Raw genomic sequence first — 18,182 nt, 5'->3', positions numbered from 1 at the left:
TCACAGTGGTACTTATTTTCTCTCCCGATTTCACGTAAAATATACTAAGATTGTTTTTATCTTTCACTTGTGCCAAGCCGTTTTTTATATGCACATACATATCACCATTCATTAGATTACACGTAGCAGGGGGAGTCTCAAAACCATTAATTTATGAATAGTTATTTACCTATTACGAAGCTTTAAAACTGTTGATTTTTTTTATACTCCATATCGGTGATATTGAATTTAGTATCACTAGTATTTACAACAGTGTCTATGTAAAGGAATGAAGCGATTTTATTATGCACAATGAATATCACTTATTACGTTACGATACATTCCCTAAGAACGATCGAAAGGAATGCAGATGGTGACGTCAAAGTTAACTATGACGTCATATCTTATGAAGTACAGACATATCGCTGTGAAATTAATCGGGCAGCCTTAACTTAGCCGCGTGCTGACATGTCTATTTTGCATTTTTTGAAAATCAGCCAACTTTAATCAGAAATAAGCCCCCCCCCCCCCTAAAAAATACAACTTTTTAGAGTCAACTCAATTGTATTTTAGATTCTACAGTATTTAGTCCTCAAACTCTTTCTATCTTCTAGTTGACTGCATGACAGTACATAATCATTTCAACTTCACTGGGCATAAATAGCGATGCTGTATTATTAGAGGTATAAAACACTGTCTCCTCTGACTGCAGGGGTTCTGTATGCAACACATCTATATACTGGTACATTGTACATATACATTTGTATAAAACAGAGATCCACTACATGTACTTGGAAAAAACAGGCCAAACACACTATAGTATGATAAGCATTTAATGCAAAAAAACATCTTTAATTAACAACATAGATTTTTACAACATTAATGTCAGATCAAGTTACAATGTATTTCCTGGGAAACCCTTTAACAATTATCACTAACCCCCCCCCCCCCCCCCCTTTCCCCTTTGATATTGTACAATAATAAATAAACATAATTCAATATTCATTTTATTTCCAGTAAGCTCTAACGATTCCCTAAGTTTAAATTGATAACATATGAGATGCGAAAGTAACATTAGAATATGTGGCACCAATCCCAACTTCTCGGGCCTTTCCTGCAGGGCTCAGAAAAACACCTTTAATGCATTACATATGCATCAATAAAAAACCCCTTTTTACAAAGAGATGTGAGCAAGACTTTATCAAATTCAATGATATACCCCAAAATATACCAAGTAAGAGACATATAAGGCTGTACTTGTACTTAAATTGATGGAATATGACTCCATTTTGTATAAAATTTAAACGTTATTACATCTGAGGTGTATTTCAGAGCTTTGCCAGAAAAGCCCCAGAAGTTGGAATTCTACATGGCACATGACTACGCCATTTTAGAAGTAATAATCACCAATATACCAGTACATGTATTTTGTTTGTATACAAAATCTTACATAATTGCAGTGAGATATGTATTTCATAAAAATCGGGCCAAAAAATTGCATTAGGTCAATTGCTGCCGCATTGATTATTAATTGATTTATTGCCATATTAAAAAGAAGAATAACTCAATTAAATTGAGTTACTCTCCTTTGAAATTAAAAACCCTGCATCCATGGATTTATTTTGAACATTTTGGCTTAAGAAACAATATATTGATTTCTTTGACCTTAGTATAGAATAAATATTACCGTATACATTTTCAGTTCTGTAATATTTATTGGGACTTTTGCTGTCCATTGGCAGACCTAACAAACAAATCAAAATTTATACAGCACTTGACTAGATTAGCCAACATTTCTTACAAATGAAATAAACAGAGATTCCTGAATTTTGAAAAGAAAATCATTTGGTCATTGTCTTCTTTCAAGAACTGGCCACTTTGAGCATTTCTGAGATCTGGGTGATCTTTTCTCTTGGCTTCCCCACCTCCGCTCCCCGCTTTATTTCTTCTAAGTCAATCTTGTCCCACTCAGAAAAGGTCACCAGTTGTTTACCTGTAACACAAGCAGGTAACAATCATTTGTAACAGTCAAGACCCATATGTACCACAGCAATGTCATAAAACATTAGCTATTTATCCTTAAAAAAAAGACCTAAAATTGGTTCAGCGAATAAGAATTGAGTTTGAGCATGGATTATGTAAATACTGGTAGATGAATGCAATGTGCATTCTCCCTTAATCAAGATGCATATAATTTTAGATTACATATCTTGTACTTTATTGTAAAAAATTGTTTGGAAATCAACCTTCTATTCAAAGTATGCTGAAGTGATTATAGTCTTCTAGAACGAATCCAAATCATAATTAAAATACACACAATTTCAGCATACTATTACCATTAAGGAAAAAATTTGATCAGAATTTTCTTTCAATTTGACAATTTAAAAAAGAAATTATTCTCACTTGAAAATAAGAAAAAAAATTTTCAGTGGGATAGTGTACCTTAAAACCTAAAATGTTTGAGTTATACTGTGGAATCATTAAAATTCGTGGAGGCTCAATTTTCATGGAATTCGTGGTAAGCCCTCTCCCACGAATTTAAATCCTCAACGAAAACAATTTTAGAAAGAGTTGTCTTTGTTACTGAAACAGTAGGCTACGCATTCACGAAATTACATCCCCACGAATTAGCAAAAAAGTCATAATCCACAAAAATTGGTCCCCACGAATTTAAATGATTCCACAGGAGTCTTTCTTAATAACATGCTTATATTCCACCACTGACCTTTTGAGAGCATTTTGTCCTTGATAATCTGATTCCCGTGTTTTCCCTCTGAGCTGATAGCACCATCTTCTATGTCCTTTAGGATGACCTTCCCTGTCTCAAACCCCCATGTCATTGTGTTCAGAATAACCCCCACTGGTCCAGTGCTGACCCAACCACTACAGTACAGACCTAAAACAGAGCACATACAATTCAGTCTCTAGAAAACTGACTACAGTAGAGACCTAAAACAGAACGGATAGACAGTCACCATTATCTACAACAAATGGAACGGCGTTACGGACACTTATAGAAGGAATAACAAAACCAATAAAGTTTGGATACAATGATCCCCAAAAGTAAATACATGTACCTAAATCAGATGTCATTACATCATTGACTGGAGACCTACTACTATTGTCTTTCATAGTACAGACCTACATGTAATGCTGATCCGATACAATTACCTATGCATGTAATTTATCAGAAAAAATTATATGTATCAAATACAGTAGACACTCAAATGTAATACAGATCAGATTCAATCATCTTCTACGACAAGCTGTTACATTGTGTACCTGGTCTATTCTCAACTCTTCCCTTCTTGTTTAGGATAATTCCTTTTCTCTCATCAAATGGCAAACATGGATCTATGGGTATACTCTTGTATCCAATGCTTCTGAAAACCTATCAATCAAAAATTCATAATCATAGTAAGAAAATAGGAATACCGAGTCATATTGTTGAATTTCCAGCATCATTATTACAGCATCATGGGTAATAGATTCTTACCAATCCACACTGAATGTCTTCTGTCTCTGAGGTTACCTTGGCTATTTTATTGACAAGATCATCTCCCTAAAGAATAGGAGTAGTACTGGTAACTACAGTATTGATAAGAAACACGTTCTTTATTTTTTTATTCAAATAAGAATTTTCTCTAAATATCATTTGTGGGAATCTAGTGTTTATGAGTATAAAACATATACAAATTTCCAACCTGTAGTTCATTGATGTAGAATTTGACCCCTGTGACCTTGCCCTCTGTCTCGATGACCTCAGCAGGGGTGAGTCTGAACCTGAGCTCCCATTCCTTTGAGGCCTGGGCCCACAGCTGGGTGTCTGTGTCCGAGGGCTCCATACTAGTTCTGTACAGAAGATCTGTCAGTCGCTTCCTTGGACGGGGCAAGTCTAAAGAGAACAAAATTTTGCTAAAAATATTTCAGAAGCACATATTTTGATAAAACTTGTGCAATACAACTAAGGGAGGCTAAATATAATATAAGTACACCTGGTTGCTACAACTTTCTCTTGCATAGAAATTTCTAAGTCCTGATTAGGATACATTCCTTTACACATTGAAGTCAAATGTAAAACGTTTCTATCTATAGTACATGTATCAAAATATTTTATATCTTTTAAAAATATTCTAATAAAAATGTTAAAATAAAATCTAAATTTTGATTTAAAACATCAAATAGACCGTTTTTAGTAGTTGGTGTCTTTGTTAATACAGTTTGTGAGACTTGCCTTCAATGACCTTGTTGAGATCTTTAACGTCATCTTTGTGTATGACTGGTCGACAGTTCGGCAGTTTGATCATCTCTCTAATCTCTTTGATGGTAAAGGCCACTTGTAGGGGACCCCGCCTACCCACCAGATACACCTTCCTAACCCGACTTCTGGTCAAGGCATCCAGTGCATGCTGTGATATATCTGTTTTCTGTGAAAGTATTAGAATATTTATATTTAGAATAAAAATTGATAAATAAAAATTCAATCAAATGTATGATTTAGCACAAACAAATTGGACCATTGGTGTATAAAAAATGAAGTGTGAACAGTCATCTAAAAGTTAGGTCCCTTGCTGGAATTGCAAATTACAAATCTTGCTGTGAGCAGTTTGTGGTAAATACTATTTACTGGTACAAATGTTCAGTGTTTTTTTTATACCAAGTAGTTTCCTTCTTTTTATATATATACAATGTAAAGTAAAGAATTTTCTGCTATTTTTACCTCTGGCAGAGGTATTATAATACATGACTGTAAGAAACCCTAGTAGGTACAGGTATATATATACCTGTAGAAAGTACTTTGTACATGCAGAATAGACCTATAGAATGCACATGAAAAATATATCTGTATAAACTATCTTCAAAATACACCTGTAGAATTCACTGCACACTGATTGAGTTACCTACCTTTAGAACACTGATCGGTGTAAGAAGAATTCTAGCGACATCCAGAGCCACATTGCCGTGACCCAATATAACCACATTCTCTGTGTCTAAATCCACATTCAGCTGTAAAATGAAACATATTGCTAAAACTATTAGAATAGACTACCATAATTATAAGTGCAACCTTACAAATAAAGAAGGCATGATTAACTTCTAATGATACACAGCTAGTGGTTGGAGTTGGCTAGCATGGTGTTAGTACATGTACTTACATCTCTGTCCTGTGGCAGCCCATTGAACCAGCCCACAAAGGACCTTGCAGAGATCACATTGGGGTTTTTCTGGAATAAGCAAAATCAATGAAATGGATAACAAAAATTTGCTATCAGTGCACCTACAGGAGTGAAAGTGATAAACCAAGAATTCATTGAAAATAGTCCCATACTCCCATTTTCAGCAATGCATTAAAAAAATAACAAGTAATCCTGTCAGCTGTAAACACATTTACTCTGTACCTCTTATCACTGTACATGCTTACCTCCCCTTTAATGGCAAGTGTTCTGTCATCATCTGCACCATAAGCCTGAAAGAGGAAGAATCTTTAACTTCAGAAACTAATTAAACATTTACTATTTGACACTCCGCTTGTGTATACCAATGCAGTTAAATACATGTCAGACCCACCAGAACAACAGCAGTGTAGGCCCCCTGGAGCTCCTCAATGGACACATCTTTTCCAACATCCACATTCCCCAGAAATGTACACCTCTTATTTCTTGCAGTGTTGGTAAAAGTGTGGATCACATTCTACAAAAAATAAAACTTATGTTGTTGCATTCTAAGGATAACATAGGGACAAATACAACCCAAAATAAATGAAGAGTTTGACATGATCTGAGGGATGAAATCACATTGGACAGGTGTACAGACATTTGGGCAGTTCTAAAAACTCAGGGACTACCTGTGGACTGAGTAAAATAGCTGTTGATAGATTAGGATACTGGAACTAACCTTGACCTCTGGGTGATCAGGGGCCACACCAAATCTCACCAAACCAAACGGCACAGGCAATTTTTCTAAAATGTCCACCTTTGCTGCTGGATGGCCCTGCAGTTGAAATATCAATGAATAAATATTTCCTGTGTTTGGAAATTCTGTAGTGACAAAAGCAAATCTAGAGAAATTTGGTAACTGAAGTTGTAACCAGGAAATTTAATACATATGGTACTGTAACAGAACTCATAAAGCAAATCTAGTTCATTTTACAATTCACATACTGGTAATTTGTTTTTAGATGACTTGCCTTTAGAATTTGTTGTGCTGTATAGAATCCTGCTGGCCCACTTCCCACGATACAAACATGAGGCACATTCTGGGAGGAAGTGGACAGGTTCCTACTACAAGACTTCTGAAGAACTTGTCTCAGATGGCGGGAACAGAGACGTGGTAGAATGTACATGATCAGTCAGGGATATACTCCTGAAACAAGAAATTCAGTGCTGTGTCAATGCCATCAGTGCAAAATCAAAAGTTTATCTGATTAAAATCAAATCTGTGACATGACATGTTGCTATTTATCGTGGGCTTCAAGGATCTGATTTTAATTCGGATAATCAGATTGAAACTAAAGTAGAACTATAATACCATTCTCTGCACAATGTCAAGACTCACACTAACGTTGGTCTTAGTCTAGTCAAGAACTATCCAGGCTGATATTCACAATATATTGTTTTGTTTAATATGTTCCTCCCTCTTTAAATTTATATAGTTTTCAATACTGTAAACACACATCACATATTAGTCATATAAATCAAAATTGCCTAAACACTGAAGACACACCCAGTCCAGCACATGGATCTGTGATCATAGGTTATATTATGCCAGTAACCCAAAGGTTGCTGATTTGAGCCCCTGAAGGTAACTTAATGTTGTGTCCTAGGACAACGTATAAGACACTTTAACTATATATATACAGTCAAACTTCATTATCTGGAACTAAATGAGACTGTTTAAAAAAATTCAAGATATCCGAGTACACATATTTGAGATATCCAGGGTAAAATATTTTAAAAAATAAATGGTTGGGACTTACAAAAAACTCTGACATATCCATTGTATCCGAGATATTAATGTTCGAGATATCGAAGTTCATTTATTGTACATATTGTCTCAGCTGCTAGTCCATTCAGCTGCAAGTGGGTATCAGATTATGCTGGGGGTTAATCTGTGACGGACTGATACCACATTCAGGGAAAGTCAATTTAGGAGATATTAATTTAGCACCACCCAATTGCACCAATTGACCATTCATATTGCACCTTTAACTCCCTTAATTAAATTTATGGTTTGGAGAAGAATTCAACTTTAATAAATCCAATTAGAGACATTTATGTCTCTGATCCAATTAAGCACCTTATCCTTTGACCTGCATTTAATAATAAGAAAGTATGGAAAGAATGAAGTAAATATATATATTATTTTTTAAAATAATAAAACCTCTGTGCCAAGTTTTATAGGTAAGATTGGCTCAGTTATTCTTAAACTCAATGCAAATTAACTTTAAACGACACTCATCAACAAACACAAATCTGCAAAAAGTCCAATCGATTGCTCGCCTTGTGTCAGGTGATAACAATGTTTAATGAATTTTTTTTTACTTTAATTTGTACATGTAGTGAATTCTTGTTTATTACGAATCGGGCTCGGAAAACAAAGTATATAGCAGGACCATGCACTTTGACAAAATCAACAAGAAAAGAGTAGAAAAACTAAGATTAAACAATTGGATCAAACAAATTAAAGATAGTAAAAATACATTGAGTTGAAACTGTCATTAGTGCTTACCCAAAATGATGCAAAATCATGCAGAATACACATAGGTCAAAGGTCAAGCGTAGTAATTTGTTTAGAGTTTTAATTTTTTGTATTTGGTTTCTTTGTTTAAAAAAATAGAACAATTCTAAGATTTGTATTGTTAAACGACATAATTTCTGGTTATATGCTGTATATGACTCATATTTTGACGTTGATTACGCTTCAACGAACTATTTTTCATTACGGCGAGTGACGATTACAAGCCGGAAGCGTATTTATTGGGCGAGGAGGATCATCAGTTTGAAAAGGATTCAGGGTATATTTTTCATGCATTTTGGATAATTTAACAAACTTCTAACGTTTATTCAAACTTGTTTTACATAGTATCCTACTGGTGTATGTATATGTAGAGGATATTTTATTGTTTTTGATATGAATGCATTGTTTGGAGGTCCAAGCAGGTGCTCTGTAGCTTCCTGATCCAGTGGGGGCATAACATACACCAATGTCCATTTTTTCTAATCCTTTGTGTCTAGACTCCATTTTCGCAGTTTTGTTATAATTTTTTGAAAAAAAAGTCATTTGAAGCAAATTATAATCCTGATTTTGTGCAAGTCTACATAAATAGCAGATGTCTGTATCTACATTATCCAGTAGGAAACATTAACTGATTAATGCATCATCCCCCTGGATGTAGTGGGCAGGCAGAGGATGAGGTGGCAATGATACTGTCGATAGTTTGTTATCAACATGCTTTTCATTTGAAATGATATGTATTGTATATTAATATGTAATTTTATATTTTGAGGAGAAGATTGAGTTAAGAGATATTATATAGATCAGTAGTCATCAGTTACTTCAACACAGAAACATATATGATGGGGGAAAAAAAGTAAAAAAATATACAGAATATTATTATTGCTGGCACTTTATGTTGATGAATACTTTAAGTGTTGATGAATGTTTTCTGTGTAACTCTGGTCAGTATTACATGACATGGGTCATTTTCAAACTGATGAACGGATGAGTCAACCTTTGTTGAATGTTGAGTCACCATTATGGATGCATAATACATGTACATGTAGTCTTGATTTGAAGGTGTAATCAATGTCCTTAGGAGTTACAGGACCACTTAATGGATGTATTAAGATGGATCTATTACTGATTTGCATAGTGTGAATAATCAAATAATCAGTTGTAATGAATGCAAGTAGAGCACACATCTGTCTTTAACCTGGAAATATATATTCACTTGTGTAAACAAAAAAAAAATTAGAGTTTTTATCTAATCGCTTTGGGACAGGGGATGTTACAATTAGAAAGAAAAATAGGGACAAGGAAAATTATGAAAATTTATTTGAAAAGTCACCAAATAGTTTTGTTTTAAGGTGGACTTAATTTTAATTTTGCATAGATAAATTTAACGTATGTAGGTTAACAATCTTACACTCATCATTTACAAATACAGTTCTATGTTAAAAGACTTGAAATATTTGTTGTTTTGAATTCTAATTTTGTCCAAAAGTTGCATTTTATTTTTAAAAAAATTTGCACTTTACAGCTAACTTTAAGTGGTAGTGACACACAAGGGGCTATATATTAATTTGTGGGCTGCTTGATTTCGATGTGGGCCTGTAGAATTGCAAGATGCAGTACTTCAAAATGCTAGCAAAGTTTTCAGGTTAGTTAAAAAGCCCTAGATATCCAATTACCGGTACCTGTCCTTCATGTCCCATGACTCATTTCTGTATATTCAGTTATTTGCTTTTATGTTCATAATAAACTACTATTGATCGATGAGCTTACCAGGGTATTGGAAAATAAATTCATTTGTATAGTAACATCCACTCCTCATGATCACTTCCCACCCACACCCCTTTCGAAAAAATAACAAAAAATTTGGGAGTATTTTTTGTTTCTCATTGGTAAGTTAATCCAGCAGCCCCAATCAAAGACAAGAGTCAGGTATTTTGATGAAAATGCTTTGAGCATGGATGGCTATTTGATAAGGGTTCTTTTGGACTTGGTGATGTGACAGCTTAGTGAGCTAGCTTACATTGAATAGTGAGACAGACAAGGAACACTATACAGAATGCATTGTCACCTTACTGTTTTGTTGTGTACATGTTTTGAAATGAAAAAAATCCAGTGATATTAAACACCAGGGGTACTTTAAACAGCAATATGTGCGTAAAGAATTGGCTTTTTAAAAGTTTCAAAGAAAAGATATCATGTAAGTCATAATTAAACAGTTTTCATCTTTGAATAGTTTAAAAGTTATGATATTGTGATGTTTATTTTGTTTGTTGATTTGGGTGCATCATTATCCTACATGTCCTACATCCTGTGTTTGGAACAATTTTATACAAAGTTCCAGAACAAATACTTTATATCCTGGATTTCCTTATACATATAAATGTATTTCTCACTTGTGGTTAATTAGGAGTGTAAATTAACATCAGTTTTAAGTACATTGTGCTTGAATTGTAAAATGTTTCCTTTCTCTATAAATATAAAATATATGTGTATTTTAACAAAGCAATGTGTATTTTGTGTAGATCCCATGGTGGCTCACAAATGAAATCTCTCTCTTCCTCTAAGAATTGACTGGGTGACAACTGGTTCCTGTATTCACTGTAGTAGTGCTACAGAATTAATACCGCCATACAGAGCAATCATAATGATAATTCCTGTGTCGGTGTTGTTTACAACAGTATGATTTCGTCAGACAACTGATTTATTTATCATATTTATTGTAGTGGCAACTTTTTAGTTGAATGGTCCTCTGCATTTTACACAAACCACTCTTATCATATGAAGCCAAAGAGCAGATAGCAGAAATATATTTGCACTAATCCTTCATTATCCTTGTATTTTGGGGATTTAAATAGGTGTTTTTTTCAATTCAGAAACACTTCCTCTCAGTCCACTTATTTGTTAATTGTTTTTTCGATAGTTGACCCACGTGAGATATTGATGCTCTCCTTGGCCTTTAGTCACTGTTAGAGGTTACTGAAATATTGAATCCCAAGTAAACAGTTTAGAACTGTGTAATATATATTCTCTCATCCAAAACCCAATCATTTCAACATTGGTGAAGCTTGTTTACAACAAACAGCTGCTTATGATAGACTTGAATAAAATTGAAGCAGACAGTTCAGATATATATGAAAAGCATCATGTGAACAAGATTTTTTCCAACTTCCAGATTAAATCTGTTTGCATAGTTCATTTTTAGAGTTGTGGGTTAAGGAGTAGACCCTGTTTCCATAAGCTCAGATCCCAGTGTAGTAAACAAGTAGGAAATTAGAGTACAGGACAGTGTTTTACAAAAGAACTTACGACAAAGGTGTAGATATTTTCAGTCAAGCAGAATAATCTTTAATGAACAAAATTTATATATAACCATTTATCTACAACTATTTTGATTTCCATAATATTATATTTTACGGCCATTTAGAGTAAAAAATTAATTAATTTGTGATTTATTAGCATTTCTTAATTTGGTTGTAAGTTCTCTTGTAAAATTGCTGCACATTTGAGGAAAAGGTGCTTTCATACAGTAGAATATGTAGAATATAAAATATGAAAAGTTCTATAGAGTTTATGTGCACATGGTACATGTACAAGCAGAGGTGTCTTATTTGTGTTGGTTATTGATATGTCAATCTCATTAAAAGTAGACTTGTTTATCCACTCCCCAATGATACACTGTAGACAAGCATGTGAAATACAAGATAGTGAAGGGTCTAATTTTAATTAGATTGTTGATATGAAGACCTTGTAGAAGGAATATGTACAACCTCAGAATACTGTACTCTGTGAATCCCTCTGCTCTTGAGAGCAACTTTGTAAATGCTTAGACATAAATGCATAAACATTATTTAGTAAAGAAGAAAAAATCAGACCCAATATCTTTACTTAGACTTCTCCATCTAAAGGAGATTTAATATATAGTCTGAAAATGGCCATGAGCATTTAGCTCTCTTAGAAAGGGCACACTGTGATTTGAACATATTTTATTATGCAAATATACATTTACATAAAGGGATTCGGCAGCAGGCAATGCCTTTGTAAGCCTTCTCCATAAAATGGCTGTCTATCTTTATATACACATGAGGGTAACTAATGGTTATATTTTGTTTTCACTCAATACCAATGATGTTTTTGTTTGTTTGTAGGAACCATGGCAGAAGCTGAGAACAAGCCAACTGCTGAAGAGGATCTGCATGAGGACGACCCTAACTACAGGGCCCCCGCTCAGAAGTCTGTCAAAGAAATCGTTGAAGCCGATCAGGAGGATGAAAGTCTGCGCAAATACAAGGAGTCTCTATTAGGGGGCGCCATCAAGGAAGTCAAACCTCCATGTGAGTGTAGAAATAGTAGCATGTTTGAACTATCAATTGTTCATTTTAGAAAAAATAAAAGATTTTCTTTTTTGCTATTCAATTTTGATAAATTGGTACTCTGTAACAGATAAATTGACACAAGGCTTCTTTTTGTATCGCAGTCCCTGATGATAAACGCAATGTTATAGTTTCCAAATTGTCACTGGTAGTCGAAGGACGAACTGACAAAGAATTAGATTTAACAGGTAAGTGGTCCAGAAAATGTCAGACTAGGAAATGTCCTCAAAAGTAAAGCCCTAAAGCTTACGTTTCTTTAGTATGTGTTATATGAGCAACTTTTTCACAAGGTGCAGTAATTCAAGTTTTTAAAAGTCATACCTTAATATACTCTCATTCTTTATATGAAATTCATTTGATTGTTGGATTTACATTTAATACAAAAATAATTATACTCATTTGCATAGAAATTGGTAAGTGAAGCATAAAGTTTGAGATATTCTGATTCCTTGAACTGTGGTCAGGCTCCATGTGTTAAGGGACAAGTTTATAAGTGTTTAATGAAATCTGTGTCTCAATTTAATTCTTTTTAAATTCCTTTCATCATTTGTTAGTTGATGGTTTGTGTATCACTGTAAACTTGATGGGGCCTGGTCTGGTTTGCGAATCTTCTGCATGGTGTTGTTATGTTAATGCACACCTGGCGATTAATTTAATAATTATTACAGGTGATATGAATGACAAAAGCCTTCACACAGCATATTGAATGTACATTCCATTGATGCTGATTTTTAAAAATGCAGTCTTTATTCACATTAAAGCTTGCATCAGAATACCCCATTGAACATGAAAAAAATGACTGTTTTTAGTGTTTTTTGTTTGTGTGTGTATTTGTTTATATTGCCCATGTATGTTAAATTCTTTGTAATATTTCAAGGAGAGAGGTTTTATGAACTTGCATGTTTGGTGGCAGTTAGAAAAAACAGAACAGATTTGAAGAAATTGTCAAAATACATTTCCATTGTAATCTATAAATGTTTTAAAACTTGTCTCTTCTAATATATCTATGATTTTAAGTCTTGATTGTAGAAAGTATTAGTAGGACCAGAATAAATGCTTTATCTATTTCTTTCCTATTTTCACAGGGGATTTATCAAAACTAAAAGAACAAGTCTTTACAATTAAAGAGGGAGCCAAATACAGAATGAAGGTCTCATTTTATGTACAGCGAGAAATTGTCTCAGGACTCCGGTATGAACAAAAAACATCCAGGAAAGGAATTCAGGGTAAGACAAGAAACAGCTTATGCTGGAGCAAGCACTTGCTAGTATTGTATTAGGTGTGAATTATAGAGTATTGAGTTTAATCGGGTGGATAAGACAGTGTTTACAGTGATAATATGGATGGGTACAGTGGTATCATACAGGTGTAGTACTGAGAATTTATGCTAGATTATTTTTTACTGGGATGATACTGACTGAATACATAGGTATTATACAGGGAGGGATGAAATGAGTGGGATATGAAAGTAATGTACATGAATAATTCAGTGTAAAGTCATAGTCAAGATAACTGTCATACAGGGATAGTGTTGGTTAAATATTAAGTGTAAAGCCAAAGTAAAGATAATGTTATACAGGGATAATGTAGGTTGGATAGAACAATGTTTGATGGGAAAAGTAAAGTATGGATTCAAATATACACAGGAAAAATAAATGGTGGATATAATCATTATAATGGCATTGTCCTGGATTATATAGGGTTCAAATGACTGTGTTATAGTGGTAATGTGGATAGTAAAAGCTGGGTAATAGTCGATATACGGAATATATAGACAGCATATTGCTTTGTTTTAGGATGGCTATTGTATTGTTTGTTCAGGTATTCAAATATTTCTTCACTTTAGACTAGATGTAATCATTAGATAAACAGTTTGTAAAAGGAAGCTATAACTTTCAAGTCATGTGATGAAGGGTAGTAAAGTGGTATCTTTTACATTTGTACAAAATAAGGAAACACTTAATGTTGGCTAAAACTTCTTATTATAACTAGGAAAAAAATGACAACATTCATGAATATATTTCAGAAGATTTTAATGCAACTTTGTGACTTTCTTTTAGATGTTCTTGGTGCTGGTAATTCAGTTTGATCTCATAACTTAATGGTGTTACTAACCTAACTTCTTTGATGTATTTGAAATATGCATATCATACTGGTGTACTATTTCTTCATTACTCATAAATCTTTAAAACAGATATCGATGTTGTGTATAATGAAGTTATGTCCTTTGATGTTTTCCACCATGAATTGCATTCTGTAGCTATGCTGGTAAATGAATGGTCTGTTCTATATAGGAATGTACTGTAGGGACCCGTAGTCCTCCATAGCAATAGTCACACACAGCATACATCCCCTCATGTTAGACAATGTCAGTTCGGTATAACTATGTTAACAATAGATGGAACCTTTAAAGATGTGACACTTAATCATATTCTAAAGGATCTTCCAACTCTACATCTACCAGTATTTACTGGTAGTTCTCAGCAGACAAATTAGGATTTTTGTGACTGTCAATGTCAAGGTAATATTGAAAAGTTATATCAAGGTTACTCAATAGATTTTGTTTAGTTCAATCCATATTTAGCAGCCATGAGATAATGTTTTAATCGATGTCATATTACAGAAGAACAGATTCGTTCATTATAGGAAAACAGCTTTTTGTACACTAGAAATTACACATATATATATATATATCAAAATTTTATTTTCTGATTGTTATATGTATAATGGTTTACTTTCTCATTGTGAATGATTGACCAAAATTTGAATGTTCAGAAGTAAAGTTATAAGAGAGATACAGAAGTGAGAATTCATTGTTATGTAAACAAAGCTTGAGTCTCATAGTTGTTTGCAAATAATGTAAAGAAATTTCCATTTCTATGACAGAATGACTCATGGCAAGCAAGATGAACTGATTCAATGTATTTATAAATAATATTATCAACAGAAGAAAGGAACATTTGATTGAAACTTAAAAAACAAAACGTTTAAACAATAACAAGACTCGAGCTTTATTTACAAAACAAAGAATGTCAAACTCTGTATCTTGCTTATAACTCAATATTTGACTTTCCAATTTTGACAAAGCGTTAAAAATACCCATATTAACCATTCTATTCATTAAAGATGGAACAATAAAATTTCAAATCTTGTCTAAGTCCTTTTAAAAGGGAGGTCAACATGTATTACAGTTTTTAAAAATATTATACCATTGGATGAGAAATTGGATGTTGTATCAAGTGTAAGGTACAGCCAGCCTCTGCACTGCCTGCAGTTAATATCAAACAATGTCTTCAACAAGCTTGCATAAATGCTTTATTGCAACTCCAAAATGTGTCGTTATTTTATAAGTATATAGGAAAAATAAAAAGAGAGATGCATGTTTGTTTTTTTTATTGTATTTATCTGGTATATTGTCAAAGATGAGAAAAAGCTTGCCAAACTAGTATAATGAATAAAAAACATCTATACAGATATCTACAATTATAAAACATTCAATTTGTGTATAGGATTTTTTGTATTCTTATATTACATATAAACACAAACTAATGCAGGTTCTTACATGCTGAAAATGCTTTGTATATTCTCAGTTGTAAGACAGGGAGGTGTCATATGAACCAGTATTATTAGTGGGACCTCTCTCCAACCTGTCAAATATTCCCCTCATCCTTGCCAATGCTTCATGTACATTGCATTCATCCGTATTTCTGAATATTCTGACAAAAGTGCATTCACAAATATATGAAATACATCAATAAAGTGCATCTTGGACAGTGATATGGTGCCCAGTAAACTCTTTTTTACTCTATCCACCAATGCAATAAATCTGTCACAGAAAGCTATTACTTTCTGAAAAGTACCTGAGTAAATTTAAAGAAAAAAAAATCAAAATCCTGAGTAAGTTTATTTGTTGTGTAGATTTCTAGAAGCATCTTGGAAGGAGCGGTTTGCATGTCAGATCATCTCCAGAAACCTATGTCTGCATCCCCAATTTCCTGTTTCCCATGGGTCAGAGGTCAAATTGCAGAATACCTCATTAATAAAATTCTTTCTGAATTCAATTTTTTTGTTAAAAAAAAGACAAAGTGTTTGAAAAATTAAAATGCATAATTGAATAAAACATTTATAGAACATTATTCAAGATTTACACAGGTATTTGGATGCAATTTTTGGTTTCATGTTTAAATTCCATTACATGTTTTCAAGACAAATTACATTATTATATTATGGATCGTACATGTATTTATAAATGAAATAAATTTTGAAATGCAAACATGTACCCTGACAAATCCTCAAAAGTTGATTTGACATTTTGACTCATGGGAGGTAAGAAAAGTCAAGCAGATATAGACCAGAACTGTGACTAATACGAGAGAGTGGTTGATTGTGCTCTCGGTATAGTGGAAACCATTCACTACACTAGTCTATTGTTGTACATCAGTAGATCTGGATGCTTTAGAAGCATCGACAGAACACCAGTATATAAACACAGAGATCCATTGACAAAGACAACAAAAATATCTTAGTTCTATGCATCTTTATTTTTACCATATTTAAAGTATGGACATGAAATATTTAAAGAATGTGGCATAGTGTTTTATATGTAGAATGCATTCAAGTGACACTGTAGATGTTCAAATCTTTTAATACTCCTTTTAATCTTTGTTTGACAGTTGACAAATCAAAGTTCATGGTTGGAAGCTACGGACCCAAGGAGACAGCCCACGAATACCTGACCCCTATAGATGAGGCCCCCTCTGGTATGCTGGTGCGGGGGTCATACACAGTGGAGAGTAAGTTCACAGACGACGACCGCAACTCCATCCTGGAGTGGAAGTGGAAGTTTGAAATCAAGAAGGACTGGGACGATTAAATGTGCTCAGATATTCCGTAGATCTAGGATAACCTGACAAACTGCAATACATTGTGGCCTTTTTATTTTAAATTGATGAACAGCTGTGAAGAAAATGGTAGAAGTTTTGTATTTGGCAATGGCTTTGAAAATTTTTGTATAATAATAATAATAATTTAATATTCTTTTATACTTAGTTTTAAAAAAATGGTTTTGGTCTAATGTCAGTCTTGCCTGTATTAAAGTGATCCCACCTTGTTGATAGCTAAACAATTGCATACTCTGTCAAAAAATTTACATACTCCATCAACTTAACCCAAGAGAAAGTGAAACTAAGTAGTCTGGCAGGTGTTCCAGTAGTGTCTCTCCAGTGCCAATGCGTGTTATCAAGTGCTTTAAGATACTGATAAACTTCTCCTTACAATAGCAGTTATTGGCCTGTTATTGAATGTTACTAACGTTACATTACTCAGTGCTAGTCTCAGCTAACATAGCTAAAATAGCCAAACTTTTGTTATCAGTAAATCAGCGGTAGTTTTTTTTTATAATTTTGCTGTAATATTTTTGTATATCTTTGTTATACATACCATGGAAATAAAACACACAGATCATTCCTTTTTTATGGTCATGTACAGTGGCTTCAAGTCTTCTGAGATGCCGTTTGTAGGACTTTATCTGATATATTTCTGAAGTGCAATCTCTCTTGGTGCATTTTTTGATTGTACAGTGAAAAGTTTTTTTTTTAATTGTATTGTGCAAACCTGTTGGTCAATTTGTCAGAACTGCTGCATCAAAAAAAAAAAAAAAAATTTAGACACTAGATTGTTTTTAACTTTTGCCTTTCCATTGGTATATGATCAAATTTAGATATAGTTTAACTGGTACTTAAAATCTCAGCTTTTCTGAAAGGCTTAAAATTGGTACATGTACATGCATTTTGTGAATTTATGAATAATGTATACCTGTATCTGTAATATAGCATGCTATGAAGTGTACTAGTATATACAAAATCTTCTGTATACCTGTATTAATTAAGGTGTTTGTACCACTCTGCGCTTTGTTTTCCATGTGATGCCTGTATTTTATGTTTGGTGCTGCATGCTCTATGCAATTAGAGGTTTGATGGACAGAGAGAGAGGGAGAGAGAGACGACCGATTGTGGCCACACCTTCTGTGTAATTTCCTTGTCTCTGATGTCATTTTCTTTATCTGTCACTAAATAAATGTGTACATGATCACTTGTGTGT

At 33.5% G+C, this 18,182-nt stretch overlaps 2 protein-coding genes across 3 annotated transcripts; one reads left to right on the top strand and one right to left on the bottom strand.

Moving 5' to 3' along the window:
• Positions 1–796: 796 nt before the first annotated feature.
• On the bottom strand, positions 797–7,812 carry LOC117684275 (NADPH:adrenodoxin oxidoreductase, mitochondrial). Its single transcript, XM_034455670.2, has 13 exons — positions 7,708–7,812; positions 6,167–6,342; positions 5,875–5,970; positions 5,548–5,670; positions 5,402–5,446; positions 5,136–5,204; positions 4,885–4,986; positions 4,214–4,406; positions 3,684–3,874; positions 3,476–3,541; positions 3,262–3,370; positions 2,705–2,875; positions 797–1,972 (listed from the first exon to the last, which is right to left on the bottom strand). Exons 2-13 carry the CDS (start codon positions 6,320–6,322, stop codon positions 1,842–1,844), a joined length of 1,452 nt encoding a protein of 483 aa, XP_034311561.2. The 5' UTR covers positions 6,323–6,342; positions 7,708–7,812; the 3' UTR covers positions 797–1,841.
• Positions 7,813–7,833: 21 nt separating this feature from the next.
• Positions 7,834–18,173, top strand: LOC105329620 (rho GDP-dissociation inhibitor 1). 2 transcript variants are annotated; one of them, XM_034455672.2, is made up of 6 exons: positions 7,834–7,993; positions 11,859–12,044; positions 12,188–12,271; positions 13,169–13,309; positions 14,144–14,158; positions 16,757–18,173. In XM_034455672.2, exons 2-6 carry the CDS (start codon positions 11,864–11,866, stop codon positions 16,954–16,956), a joined length of 621 nt encoding a protein of 206 aa, XP_034311563.1. In that variant the 5' UTR covers positions 7,834–7,993; positions 11,859–11,863; the 3' UTR covers positions 16,957–18,173. The 2 variants fall into 2 exon arrangements, with proteins under 2 accessions (XP_034311563.1, XP_011429238.1); XM_011430936.4 differs by lacking the exon at positions 14,144–14,158.
• The last annotated feature ends 9 nt before the right edge of the window (positions 18,174–18,182 follow it).

This window comes from Magallana gigas, chromosome 7, assembly GCF_963853765.1.
Source record: "Magallana gigas chromosome 7, xbMagGiga1.1, whole genome shotgun sequence".
NCBI classification, from domain to species: Eukaryota; Metazoa; Mollusca; class Bivalvia; order Ostreida; family Ostreidae; genus Magallana; species Magallana gigas.
This window is presented reverse-complemented; position numbering and strand designations above follow the sequence as displayed.